The sequence below is a fragment of the Vitis riparia genome, chromosome 16, assembly GCF_004353265.1.
Source record: "Vitis riparia cultivar Riparia Gloire de Montpellier isolate 1030 chromosome 16, EGFV_Vit.rip_1.0, whole genome shotgun sequence".
Taxonomy (NCBI): Eukaryota; Viridiplantae; Streptophyta; class Magnoliopsida; order Vitales; family Vitaceae; genus Vitis; species Vitis riparia.
Window position 1 is genome coordinate 19,755,457 of NC_048446.1, and position 15,291 is coordinate 19,770,747.

At 29.6% G+C, this 15,291-nt stretch overlaps 2 protein-coding genes across 3 annotated transcripts; both read left to right on the forward strand.

Moving 5' to 3' along the window:
* Positions 1-7,471: 7,471 nt before the first annotated feature.
* Positions 7,472-11,155, forward strand: LOC117933817 (receptor-like protein EIX2). Its single transcript, XM_034855367.1, has 3 exons — positions 7,472-7,893; positions 7,976-10,379; positions 10,893-11,155. Exon 2 carries the CDS (start codon positions 8,158-8,160, stop codon positions 10,300-10,302), a length of 2,145 nt encoding a protein of 714 aa, XP_034711258.1. The 5' UTR covers positions 7,472-7,893; positions 7,976-8,157; the 3' UTR covers positions 10,303-10,379; positions 10,893-11,155.
* Positions 11,156-11,590: 435 nt separating this feature from the next.
* LOC117933822 lies at positions 11,591-15,074 on the forward strand. 2 transcript variants are annotated; one of them, XR_004654372.1, is made up of 5 exons: positions 11,591-11,687; positions 11,781-12,138; positions 13,512-13,619; positions 14,372-14,485; positions 14,711-15,074. XR_004654372.1 is itself a non-coding variant. In XM_034855372.1 (4 exons), exons 1-4 carry the CDS (start codon positions 12,351-12,353, stop codon positions 14,853-14,855), a joined length of 537 nt encoding a protein of 178 aa, XP_034711263.1. In that variant the 5' UTR covers positions 12,145-12,350; the 3' UTR covers positions 14,856-15,074. The 2 variants fall into 2 exon arrangements, 1 of the variants encoding a protein (XP_034711263.1); XM_034855372.1 differs by lacking the exons at positions 11,591-11,687; positions 11,781-12,138 and adding an exon at positions 12,145-12,520.
* Positions 15,075-15,291: the final 217 nt, after the last annotated feature.

A 15,291-nucleotide genomic window follows, 5' to 3' on the forward strand; every position in this document is an offset into this window, starting at 1 on the left:
ATTTTTTAAACCAACTTTTATTAGTTACTTACATTTTATGATATATTGGAATTTTATACAAGTGGACTATAAGATTTGAACCTGGGCCTTTGGTTGATGAGCTATTAAGCTATGCATATTTGTGAAGAAACACATTTAAAAACTATACATAAACTATTGCAAAATTTGAAATGAATATAAATAGTTATGATTTGTCTAATATTTCAAGTCACTGTGCTTGGTTCATGAGATGCCATTTTTTCAAAACTTAGCTAAAAACTAGATTGAATTGACATATTTGATTGATTGGACCGACATTGAATCGCCCCACCGAGTGGTCCAAACGTCAAGTTGATGAACATATAATACATACTTTTTTGCTTTTTACATTTCTAACTAATATGAGAAAGTTACTCTTATTTTTTCTAGGCAAAATGCCATACAAGCTGACCATGGGATTTAAACTTGGGTCTTTGACATGCAAAATGAATAGAAGCATGTCTTTGTGAAGAAAATATCGAATTTAAAAACTATATATATATATATATATTATTGCAAAATTTAAAAAGAACAAAATATTTATGATTTATCTATAATAAATATTCAAATAATATTAAAAAAAACTAATTATTTTGATGATCATAAAACATATAGTTATTGAAATCCAAACAAATTTAAATAATAAAATCTTTTTTTATTTTAATAATTAAAGTTACATATTTAATAAAATTAAAATTACTAATAATTTAATAAATCTTTGTTTCATTCTTATCATAATTTAAGTTATCAACATTAATGATATAAGATGATGAAATGTATTTAAAATTTTTAATTATTTATATATTTTTAATTTCTTATCATTATTTTTAATTTTAATAATAGATAAATTATATATTTATGACATTATAATTTGATCACAGTTTAACCATAGATTTGATCATTAAATCGTGAATCAATAATTTTTCTCATTAAATGACTAATCTAATTCTAAAAATATTGATAAAAACTAAAGAATATTTACTATAAAAAAATAAAAGATATAAAAAATAAATAATTTGACTAGTCAAACTAAAGGTCATGGGTGACTTTCAGAAGCCTCCAACCATGTAGAACAACATAGGAAATGTCCAAGAAATCTTTGAGCTTGGCATTTATTTGAGTATTTCGAGGGCAGTATTTAATTTTTAACCATATAAAAACAAAAGTATATTTAATTCATTATTTTCTTATATTATGTTAGAAATATTTTTAGAGATATATTTATTTTAGAACTGATGGAGAATATTAATACAATGAATTTGATAAATGTATAAAGTCATTAATTTTTTTATTTATTAAATTTGAAATATACATATCATGTAGTAATTTTTTGAAAAAAAAATTACTTTTATAAAGCCAATTCAAGGAAAAAGAAAACATAACACTATCCTCACTTCTCCATGGTGTTTTATTTCATATTAGAGGAGAGGGAGGGGGGGAGGGAAGAGAATGGGAAGGAGAAAGTAGGTTTGCTTACTTGGAAATGCTATTTACAGAGAGACGGGGCTTAGCCAGCTGAGATCTGAAACAAAGAAAGGAAAGCTGCTGATGGTGGATTGAATATAGAGAATGTGGGGTTTTGGGGTTGGGAGGCATATATTCTTGACAGTTACGGTAACAACATTTCTGAAATGGACAAATCGATGTTGCTACAGCCTCCCTAATGGGGGGGACCCAAAAACGAGAGCGTTTCATCTCCCTCACCGCATTGTAATTATTATTATTATGATGGTTAAAAGGTGGTAGACCGTGTGATAATGTGATTATCGACAAACAACATTATAAAGTTAGGTGGTGTTTGTTTTTTCATTAAATAGAAAAAATCAAAATATTTAATTTTTTTATTAAATTCAAAATACCTTATTGATATTAATTAATATGATTAAAGTAAATCTGTTATCAATAAATTTAATTTAATCATATTGATTGATGTCAATAAATTAGTTTTAACTGAATAAAAAAAATTAAGCAATTTAATTTTTTTATTCTACCAAAAAAAAAAAAAACACTATATTTGAAATACAAAAGGCCTTACAGTGGGTGGGACGTTGGCACTTAGCCCATCATACATGCATACTTCCATTCTTTACTCCTGATTTCTTACAAATGTAACAATGCCCTTTGGTGGCTCAAGTCAAAAGCCATAGAATCCGGCACTCTCATCTCCCAAATTGGCTGCAATTCAAAATAATAGGCCAAAATGCACTCTGTTCATAGCTTGATTTCAAATTGAGGTTAGGGCGCTAAGCCCTAAAAGTATGATAATAAAATGAAGTTACTTTTTGGGTAGGGACAAATAATTAGGAACAGTATGTAACGATGATTAACAATGTGAAGTGGTGGACTTCGGATGTAATGGGGCCACAACAACAACATATGGGGGCATCCCTGAATGGGTATAGTTTAAATTAGGAGTCAATTTCTTGGGATATTCCACTAATCAAAAATAAATATGTTATATATTTTATTTTATTTTATTTTTTATTTCACTTATCTTATCATATATTTAACTAAATATGACATAAGATAAACTATGAGATATATTATTTGTTTTATTTTTTATAAATATGTTAATGCTAAGTTAAAATATATAATACACATATCCCATGTATTATAAATTTATTTATTTATTATCCATTTTTATTTTATAAAATAAATTTTTTATAATAAAATATAATTTATGGTTAAAAAGAACTCAAAAATTTATAAAATATATTATAAAATAATAGTAATTATATGTATTATTTAATATATATATATATATATATATATATATATATATATATATATATATATATATAAATTGTTTTATATATTTCAAATAACATAATATAAAAAATTATTATAAAGTTTAAATATTTTAATCATGAATATTTTTATATTTTTTAAAATAAAAAATATTAGAATATAATATAATTTTTATTTTAAAATTTTAAAAATAATATATATTCTATTTTATGTTTTTATTCATTTTATAAACTAAATATAAATATAATATAACATGTTTTATTGGATATCTTAGTTTAAGATATCATATCCATTGCATATAATACATCACATTCTATTGAAAATCATATAATATGAGATATGACATTTCAAGATATATATATACATATATATTTTATCCAATGAACCAACATAATCTAAATTAGTTATAAAATATATTATTTTTAGAAGTGTTTATTTCTTAGTCGTTGCACTTTATTATTATTATTATTATTATTATTATTATTTTCTTTATTTTTTTCACATGCAATGATAGTTTCTAGTCATCATGCCTTGCAAGACCCAATACTCACAAAATTTACAAGTCTACTCATCATATCTTTTAAATTTTTTGTTACTCATAAAGTATTCAAGACTTTTAGTAATGTCATATCCTTATCACTACAACTAACAACTTTGACCAATTCAAAAAATGAACTTCACATGCAATAGTAGTTCTAGTCATCATGCCTTGCAAGACCCGGTAGTTACAAAATTTTCAAGTCTACTACTCATCATATCTTTTAAAATTTTGGTTACTCATAAAGTATTCAAGACTTTTAGCAATGTCATATCCTTATCACTACAACTAACAACTTTGCCTAATTCAAAAAATGAACTTCACATGCAATAGTAGTTCTAGTCATCATGCCTTGCAAGACCCAATACTCACAAAATTTACAAGTCTACTACTCATTATATCTTTTAAAATTTTGGTTACTCATAAAGTATTCAAGACTTTTAGCAATGTCATATCCTTATCACTACAACTAACAACTTTGACCAATTCAAAAAATGAACTTCACATGCAATAGTAGTTCTAGTCATCATGCCTTGCAAGACCCGATGGTTACAAAATTTTCTAGTCTCCTACTCATCATATCTTTTAAATTTTTGGTTACTCATAAAGTATTCAAGACTTTTAGCAATGTCATATCCTTATCATTACAACTAACAACTTTGCCCAATTCAAAAAATGAACTTCACATGCAATAGTAGTTCTAGTCATCATGCCTTGCAAGACCCGATAGTTACAAAATTTTCAAGTCTACTACTCATCATATCTTTTAAAATTTTGGTTACTCATAAAATATTCAAGACTTTTAGCAATGCCATATCCTTATCACTACAACTAACAACTTTGACCAATTCAAAAAATGAACTTCACATGCAATAGTAGTTCTAGTCATCATGCCTTGCAAGACCCGATAGTTACAAAATTTTCAAGTCTACTACTCATCATATCTTTTAAAATTTTGGTTACTCATAAAGTGTTCAAGACTTTTAGCAATGTCATATCTTTATCACTACAACTAACAACTTTGGCCAATTCAAAATATGAACTTCACATGTAATAGTAATTATAGTCATCATGCCTTGTAAAACCCGATACTTACAAAATTTTCAAGTCTACTACTCATCATGTCTTTTAAAATTTTGGTTACTCATAAAGTATTCAAGACTTTTAGCAATGTCATATCCTTATCACTACAACTAAGAACTTTGACCAATTCAAAATATGAACTTCACATGTAAAAGTAATTTTAATCATCATGCCTTGCAAAACCCGATACTTACAAAATTTTCAAATCTACTGCTCATCATATCTTTTAAAATTTTGGTTACTCATAAAGTATTCAAGACTTTTAGCAATGTCATATCCTTATCACTACAACTAACAACTTTGACCAATTCAAAATATGAACTTCACATGTAATAGTAATTTTAGTCACCATGCCTTGCAAAACCCGATACTTACAAAATTTTCAAGTCTACTACTCATCATATCTTTTAAAATTTTGATTACTCATAAAATATTCAAGACTTTTAGCAATGTCATATCCTTATCACTACAACTAACAACTTTAACCAATTCAAAAGTGTATACTTTGAAAAGTTATTACTTTTTATAGTTTAAACGTGAGTGTTATGTATTTGTCTTGTCACATATTTATATATAACCTAGATGGTCAATCAGGCCATTACCATACAATTTTTTTTTTTATATAAACTCATAAAGCATTTTCAATTTTTTTTTTTTTTTATAATGTATATAAAATAATGTCAATCCATTTACACTTATGAAAACGATTTTTCTTTAAAATATCAAAGGCAACGAGGTATGAATGTTTTTATATCCGGAAACTGCAGGGACCCACGAAGGGGAGTACATGCTATTGGAGTCGGTGAGGAGCGTGCCGCCCCGCTGGGAGTATGGTGGCATGAATTACTCGGGCGGAGCAAGATGTCACGTGGACCGCGTTGTGTGCGGACACGCGGTGACCTGCAGACCCGGAGGGGCGACGTTGTCTAACGGATTTTAGAAATTCGTGCCACTAGCCATATGGATTTTGGACTAAAATAAAAAATAAGACTTTATTTTTGTTATTTCTTTTATCAAGATGTCTTAATTAATAATGCAAAAATGTTAATAATAAATTATAAAAGAGATTTTTGCTTACTCTTCGAAATTATACAAAAGTTTATACACTCATAAAACAAATAAATGTATCTTCTAATAAATAAATTTTTACTAAAATAAATAAATATATATCTACTTTGAATTTATTAATATGAAGTAAATTGTAGGTATCTTTAAGTTAGATTTCTTATTGATTAAAGAAAAAGACCATACAAGGTTTAGCTAGATGAAAAAAAAAGATTTATTTATTAGAAAATTCAATTTTTTTTTAATGATAAATCATTGATAATGATATATAAAAATAATTTATATATCATATATTAATATTACTTTATAAATATTTTTAGTTTTTCTTTTTTAACCATAAATTTAATTTATAATTAAAATTTTATTTTATAAAATAAATATATAAAAAATAAATTTATGATATATGGATATGCATATCTTATGTCTTAGTATAGAATTAACATATCTCGTGTAAAAAGAATAAAAAAAGAGTGAATAATATATTTCACCACTTAAACTATCTCATCATTAATTAAATATAAAATTTGATGTAATATATTCTCTTTTATCCTTTATGATATTATATTCGGTCAACCAAACATAACCTATAAAGTTAAAATTATAGAAATGAAATGCAAGAGACCTTACTGAAAAATTGAAAGTAAAATTATTGATTTTTGAAAGTAAATATTGATAATATTATAAAATTTTCACTAACATAAATTAAAAAATTCAAGGAAAAAAAAAAAAAAACAAAACATAACACTATCCTCACAATTCCATGATATTGTTTTTTTCATATTAGAAATCCTTATAATCAACTTTCCATTTTATACGTTTTAAAAAGATTTTTTTATTACTAATTTAGATTAAAAAAAAGAAAAAAAACCTTTCAACCAACCACACATGTGACACATGGTGGTGGTTGTTTTTAAATTTCAATAAAAGATTTTATAATTATTAAGAAAAGAAAAAAAATGTTAAAAAGTGATTATTTTTATTTGGTTTTATTATGAAATATACGAAAGTAAAAATATATAATTAAGATTAATAAAAAACTTATATATTTTAAAATTATTTAATTTTATTTTTAAAAATTAAATAAAAATAAATTTAAAATAAAATATAAAAATAATTTATTAATTTTAAATTTATTTTTTATTTCTCTTTCACTTCTCCTTTTAAGACGTGTTGCGTGTAAAATACCCTAAAACAAGTCATATCACCGTGCTCAAGATTTCAACGTGGTAGGTGTAGCTTTTGAAGACTTTTCCATGTGATTAATACTTGGATACCTGGATTTTCTTTGGGTGGGGTTGGGCTTTTGTAAGTTTCTCTGCAATTTTCTTATACTTGGAAACAAATGAATGGTCAAAGAGAGGAACTCAGTGAAGAGAAGATTAATGAAATTAATCATATAAAAATTTCTCTAATTTTAATTTTAAAATAAATATTAACAATATTTTTTCAAATATAAATAATAATATTTGAAAAACATTATCAGTAAATTGCCTTTTCAATTTTTTTCTCTAATTGTCATTTTAAATGAATATTAAAATCCTTTTAGTAAAATTTACGAATTTATTAAAATATTAATATCTATATTTTATAATTTTTAATAAAGTTTTATCATTTAAAAAAAAAAATTATATAAGTTGTGTTTGTCTTATTAGTATCACTATTTACAAAAGTTATCTTTATATTATTTATTTTAAAAATTATTATTTATTAAGAATCATTTTTATAAAAGGTAAAAAATAATTACCATATAAATATAAATTAAAAGTGGAGGTTATATTTGTTAATTATTTTTAAAAAGGGATTTCAAAACATTACTTTCTCCAAAAACAACAATAATAATAATATAAACACAATATTGACTCAAAATATTATGTAAATGAAAAACTTAAAAATAATATATATTTGTTTTTCTTTTAAATATTTTTAGTCATAATTAAAGGTCATCTACTCAACTTGTTGCTGGGAATGGTATATAAGTCAATGCCTGCTTTGCTCACAAATCAAAAACCAACACTTGCTAATCCTTGTTATTACACACTATCCTTGCTCTGTGTTGAACATGGCTACAAGCCCCTTTCGATATTTTATTTCCCTTTTTCTGCTTTTGCTCTGTTTCGAAGCCTGTTTGAGGGTGGGTGATGCTAAAGTTGGGTGCATAGAGAGGGAGAGACAGGCTCTCCTTCAGTTCAAACAAGGTGTTGTCGATGACGATGGAGTGCTTTCTTCATGGGGGAATGGGGAAGACAAAAGAGATTGTTGCAAATGGGCAGGAGTGGAGTGTAACAACCAGACGGGTCATCTGATCAGGCTTGATCTTAATGCTCTGCCTGATGGAATGGTTTTTCCCCAATCTTTGAGAGGTAAGATATCTCAGCTTGGTCCTTCATTGGCAGAGTTGCAGCACTTGAAGCATTTGGACCTCAGCTATAATGATTTTAAAGGTAATTATATACATATATACCTTGTGAAAATTCATCAGCTTGTCTCAGCAGAATATAATTCTCTCTTTTCCCAATTTTACAGGAATTCTTCCCACTCAACTCGGAAATCTTTCCAATTTGCAATCCCTTGATCTCGGCAATAATTATGGGCATATGAGCTGTGAGAACCTTGACTGGCTTTCTCACCTTCCTTCGTTAACACACCTTGACTTGAGTGGGGTTAATCTTAGTAAAGCAATCCATTGGCCCTAAGCAATTAATAAAATGCCTTCCCTAACTGAGTTATACTTGAGCCATACTCAGCTTCCTCCGATTATTCCAACAATATCCATTTCCCATATTAATTCTTCCACTTCTCTTGCTGTGCTTGATCTCTCCGAGAATGATCTCACTTCTTCAATATACCCATGGTTGTTCAACTTCAGTAGCAGCCTTGTTCATCTTGACCTCCTTTGGAATGATCTAAATGGTTCAATTCCGGATGCTTTTGGAAACATGACTACTCTGGCATATCTTGATCTCTCTCGAAATCAACTTGAAGGTGAGATTCCGAAATCCTTGACAGATTTATGTAATTTACAGGAATTATGGTTGTTTCATAACAATCTCACTGGACTGAAGGAAAAAGATTATCTGGCCTGCCCTAATCACACATTAGAGGTTTTAGATTTATCTTATAATCAATTGAAAGGGTCATTTCCCGATCTTTCTGGATTTTCACAGTTGAGAGAATTAGATCTTGAATTCAATCAACTAAACGGAACTTTACCTGAAAGTATTGGACAACTAGCTCAACTTCAAGTGTTGTCCATTGCTTCAAATTCATTGCGAGGCACTGTCTCGGCAAACCACCTTTTTGGTCTCTCCAACCTGATTTACTTAGACTTATCTTTCAACTCCCTTACATTCAACATAAGCCTTGAGCAAGTTCCCCAATTTCGAGCCTCAAGTATAATGTTGGCCTCTTGCAAATTAGGCCCACGTTTTCCTAATTGGCTTCAAACTCAAGAAGTTTTGGGCGAACTTGATATCTCTGCTTCTGGAATTTCAGACGTCATTCCCAATTGGTTTTGGAATTTAAGTTCAGATTCACGAAGGTTAAACATTTCCAACAATCACATCTCAGGGACTTTGCCCAATTTAACTTCATATCCATTTTTTGTGGGAATGGATATGAGTTCAAATTGCTTGGAAGGTTCAATACCACAATCTGTTTTCAATGTTGGATGGTTGGATCTCTCCAAGAACTTGTTTTCAGGCTCAATTTCTTTATCGTGCGAGACTACTAATCCGCCTAGTTTGGGTTTTTCTCATCTTGACCTCTCAAATAATCGACTGTCGGGAGAACTACCCAATTGTTGGGAGCAGCGGAAAGATTTAATTGTTCTTGATTTGGCAAATAATAATTTTTCTGGGAAAATTAAAAATTCGATTGGCTTGTTACAACAGATGCAAACATTGCATTTACGTAACAATAGTTTTACTGGAGCACTGCCTTCGTCCTTAAAGAACTGCAGAGCTTTGCGTCTTATAGATTTGGGAAAAAATAAATTGTCAGGAAAAATAACCGCATGGATGGGAGGAAGCCTGTCACATTTGGTCGTTCTCAACCTAAGATCTAATGAATTTAATGGAAGCATACCTTCAAGTCTTTGTCAACTGGAACGTATTCAAATGTTGGACCTCTCTAACAACAATCTATCAGGAAAGATACCAAAATGTCTCAAAAATTTAACTGCCATGGCTCAAAAAGGAAGTCAGGTCCTTTCTTACCGATCATTTTACGATTCGAGTTTCGCAGATTTCTATGATGATAGTACATTGGTTCAATGGAAAGGAAAAGAACAAGAGTACAAGAAAACTCTTAGATTCATCAAGAGCATTGATTTTTCAAGAAACAAATTAATTGGTGAAATTCCAATAGAAGTAACTGATTTGGTAGAATTGGTGTCATTGAATTTATCAAGAAACAACTTGATTGGATCAATCCCTACAACAATTGGTCAATTGAAATTATTGGATGTTCTTGATCTATCTCAAAACCAACTTAATGGTAGAATTCCGGATACTCTTTCTCAAATAGCCGATCTAAGTGTTTTAGACCTATCAAATAACACCTTGTCAGGTAAAATTCCATTAGGCACTCAATTACAAAGCTTTGATGCCTCCACATATGAGGGAAATCCTGGACTTTGTGGACCACCTCTTTTGAAAAGGTGTCCTGAAGATGAACTTGGGGGAGTCTCCTTCACTAGTGGTCTTAGTAGTAAAAAAGAGGACATTCAAGATGATGCAAATAATATATGGTTTTATGGAAATATTGTTCTTGGATTCATCATCGGATTTTGGGAGTTTGCGGCACTTTACTATTCAATAGTTCATGGAGATATGCCTATTTCCAGTTGTTGAGCAAGATAAAGGATTGGTTGTACGTGACAACAATAGTAAATATGAATAGAATACGAAGGAGCCTGCAAGGTTAAATGGTAAGACTTCTCAAATTCTCTTTTTAGTTTTTCGAGTAAAATGTGTTAACTTCTATTTATTATCCAACAATTAAGAATAAAAAGCACTCTTTATGCTACTACTCAAATCCCTATTCTATTATTTGATTAACCTTCCACAATATATTGATGAAAGCTTAGATTTTGCAAATAGAAGCATCGATAAAATAAGCAAGTCTAGAAGATTTCAATATACTTTTTTGTAATAGTTGTGCATATTTAGCTTTCATTGTGTGAAGATTAATCTTATAGGTCAAGGATCATAGTTGAAGAATTATGATTATCAGTATTTTTATTTCTATCTTACTTCAAGTTACAATTTTTCTTTTAAATGTTAAGTTAATTTGTTGTCTTCAAATATTATAAGTACATTAAAAGTTCAATTGTACGTAACATACTAAAACCTTCGTTTCTACTAATCAAGAAGAGTAACTCCACAACTAAGAAATTATTCCAAATTGATGAGCGTTGTTGCATTTCATCTTTGTATTACAGGACTTCAGCTGGGTTGCATCTCAAGGATTAGTAGGTGATATATGCTTTTGAATAACGGGAGTATTTATGATGGGATAGTTACATGCCTTAATGCAAAAGCTTGCCATCGGATAAATGACATCGGCATGTATTAAGTTTGCTTATTTGGTAGTTACCATGGCTTTAAGTTTCTCGTGTTATATTCTATTTAGAACTTTTTAAACATTAATTCTTGCTATTATATGTACGACTTTGTATTTTGTTGCTCTAAAATTTATTTGTTATTTTTGTAGAATCAAATATTAGAGGCCTTTGTAGGGGGATGCTAAAAAATACTTCATCTTAGAAAAAAAAAATTGCTCAAAAACAAAGTTTATTTTTTGGGAAATGCAATGTGATAATACCCATTAGTATGAAATGGGATATGCTACTACTGAAAACAAAGCACTCTGTTTTTTTGGTGCTCAAGCATGAAAGCTACTGTAACACAGAGAGGTCTGATTTCCAACCGTGAATCAAATTGCTTGAGGTACTCCATATGTAGATTGATGGAAGTCACTTTGGGCATCAATCATCTTCAGGGGACGATGATGATAGGAATTGGATCAGCGGTGGTAAAGACCAACTATGGAAAGTTTGTTAAAAAGCCCTCATTTCTTTATTTTGGTTTCTACTTTTGTAAATAACAGTGTTATCCAAAATTTGTGTTGGTTGCTCAAGTTTTGTAAAAACTATTCAACCAATACGAATTGCTACATAATATGCATTTTGCAGAAGATCTGTGATGATTTGGAGCTCTCTCCAATGCTATACCAGGTTAGAATTGAAACAAGCATCTTATTTAGGAATAGTTAACAACGACGAAGAAATGCAATTTATATGTATTTTTTGTTCCACTGAATTTTGTAGTAATCAACTTATGGAAGAAGCTAGAGCTGTTGGAGAAGAACGTGCTCTTCATGTTTGCTCAAACAATTCAGAGGGAAGTTTAGTGAGACAATTTTTAACTTTATTTCCATTTACTCTTCGTCATGAGAGCAATTTTTTGTGCATAATTGGAGCTTGAGTTTTTGCTTTGGTAGTTGTGAAGTTGCAAACTGTTATTGGAATAAGAAGCCTCTACTTTTGCTTGTTACTGAATATGAATTTTCTTTTTTTTTTTAAGAAGTAAATTTGCTAATTATTGTTCTTTTTCTTAGGCACCCAAGAAAAGAGTATGTACTGTTAGTAAAGACCAAGAGGAAATTATTAGAGCTTTATTTGAGTAGTGAGTGCTTAATTTGTTCTTTTTGCTGGCATATGCATATAGTCTTAAATTTGATTTCCTTCTGCATAATTGATGCTGAATATTGTGATTTTGGAAAGATTAATGCTAGTCCCCTTTTTGTCTTTTAAATTAAATTAGATTTGTTTACGTATAGGTTTAAAGACCATAAAAGGTGCACCTACGTGATTGTAAGTGCTCTAGATAGTGATGATATGTTCACAGCTGCCCAAGTTTCCCATAAACTTAAGCAACAATTGGCTTATGTTCCTCATCAAAAAAGAGCTGAAGACAACTTGCATTTGAGAGATAAAGATTTTAATGGATGTGATATAGCCAAAGCACAGTATTCCAACGATGAAACGTTGTTTTCCCTAAGAAAAAGATAACTATATCTTTATGAATTTCATGCAATTTTGTGAATTAATCTTATTTGTGTCATATCCCACATCGAATGGGGGAAAAATTTGTGTTATATATATATATATATTCTCTTAGACACGTTTTAAAGCCCATAAGGGCCCCTTAAGCCCAGAATAGATAATATCTACACTGTTAGTAGGGGGTCGTTATACCTTGTATGCAAACTTTGTCACATTGTCAATTGCATCTCTGTGGTTGCAGGCTTGTAGTATATTTGCCTACATTTGTCAAGTACTAATCATAAATTCATACCACTCAAGACTTAATCCAACTGACATGTTTTTTTTTTTTTTACTAAATACAACCTGTTGTCATGCACTACCATAGGTTGGCCACAAAATTTCAAACTTTCCATTTTTTAGGGCCTATGTTTGCCCTTTTTTGGTTCAGACCCAATCATCTTTGGTACTCATGTATGGTTTCTGTTTCTAGGTTCTCACGATCGAGTGCATTGATTGCTACTTCTTTTTTTTTTCTTTCTTTATTTCTTTTTTTGGTTCTTGCTTCTAGTCCATCTTCTCACATCATGTTCTCCTTGCTGCTGAACATTTTCTTTCTTGATTACCCATCATTCTGTACATTAAGGCATAATAAGTCTCCTGGCTGCCTTAAGAAATTTGTGCAACAATATGCATCAATCAAACAACATCCTAGAATCATCTCTCCGTTCATGTTAGGATTCATGCTTTAGTCCATTTATAAATTTGAAATAAGGCAATTAAGAATGAAATTGAAGATAATTATCCAAGACTTTCTAAGTAAAGTGGAATATCAAAAAGGATATCCAATAGATTTCAGGTAGTTGATAAATGTTTTCTTGAATTTTGTTGTATTTAAAATATTTCTTCTCAACATTGATAGATTTTCTAAGGTGAATCAAGCACATGTTTCTCTTTTTGGGTAAGCTTATTCAGCTATATGATTTGTAACTAAAATCCCGACTGACATTGTAGGTGCAAGAAGGAGAATCATAGATTACTGAGTGAAAAGGTACCAGAACAGAAGATTGAAGAAAAGCTTTTGCAAAGTTTTGATGATGAAACCTTAAGCTCTGTTATGAAGTAACTTTCTTTCTTTCTCTCTCTCTCCAAAAACACTAAAACAAACATCAAGGTTTTTTCTTTTGTAATCTGCATGCCTTTTTTTCTTCTTTCTAAGATTCAACCTTCAATAGAAATTATTCTTCCATGTTGCGTTGATGAAAACCTACTGGTGACACCTTCCATTTCTGCATGAACTTTAGTTAGCTCAGAGAAAATTCAAGCAAATTCATTTTGTTGTTATATCTTATGCTCTTTCTACTTCCAAAATTTTAACTTGATTTATTTGAACAAATGTATGTGCACGGGTGTGGAAAAAAATGTATACCATTACAAGTAATGCATTCTTGCTGTCATAATGGATACATGAAGCAAAGGGTTCCTTTCACGGTATGGGTGGCCACAAGTGATATGCTCATGGCTACAAACACATTTACTTTTTTCTTCTTTTTCTAAATATCATGGAGAATGTTGCAAATTAGTACCATTATTTGCATTTTCATTCCATCAATTTAATGACATACAATCCAATATCCTACCCTACAAAGTTACCCATTAGGGAAAAATCATGATTGCATTTTTCTCTTCTTTTTTATTTACTTGGTCCTATAATTTGGAATGTAATTACATATTCATTGTTTATCCCATGAATTCTTGATTATAACATTGTGTTAAAAGGCTATTCAAATTGGCTTGAATGACGACTACCTTTTCTCTTTCATTTTGCCTTTAACTAATATCTCTCTTGGTATATCTTTTGGACTTGGACATAGGAAATCTAAGAGAATCCCTTTGAAGTTGGATAAGAAGCATACAAGCACTTTGAATGGGTGTATGGTGATCAACAATCCCTCTAGCTATGCTGTTGCTAATGATGTTACCAAAAGGTATGCTATTTATCATCCAAAATCCCTTAATGTTGGTGACAAAATAGCTTACAAAATTTTCTTCTTGTCTTTAGAATGTTGAAAAATCTCATTCAAAAATATGTGGAAGTAATAATGATATATTTACACAAAATAGAAATTTAGAGGAAGAATTCATACATAGTTGCAACTCATTATTGATCTTGGTTTTTTCTTCGCCATGAGACCTAACCCTTTGGTTCTTAGGGATGGACACACTCAATCTAGTGAGGTGGAAGTTGTAGGAATTGAAGATGATGTTGCTTTCAAGCATGTTGGCTTGGATGACGATGTAGAAGATGATGTTGGGAAGTGTCCTAAATTCCTAATTAGTAAAAATTCATTTTTGTAAAGAATATTGTATAGAATATTTCCTAAGTTGATTTGTTATTGTAATATTAGATTTCCTTATTGAATAAGGAAAGTTATTAGGAATATCTCTATAAACATTTTAGGTTATGATGGGAAAAAGTTGTAAGATAGAGATAAGTTTGTAGAGACTATACGAGGTGGATAGAAATATGAGGAAGAATATAAAATATCCGGTGAAGAGAGGGGGCTTATGATTCAAGGTGTGGATACAATGAGTGGGGAAACATGAGATGCTTTGGGAACTCAATAGTTGTATATAGCTTTGTCCTCTATAATGTTCTCTATTGTATAGTGGAAAGATTCTCTCTCATCCGTGGATGTAGGTATATTTGACCGAACCACGTTAAAACCTCGTGCACCTTTATGTGTGATTATTTTATCTTTACGTTCTTAAATTAATTTTATTTGCATTAAAA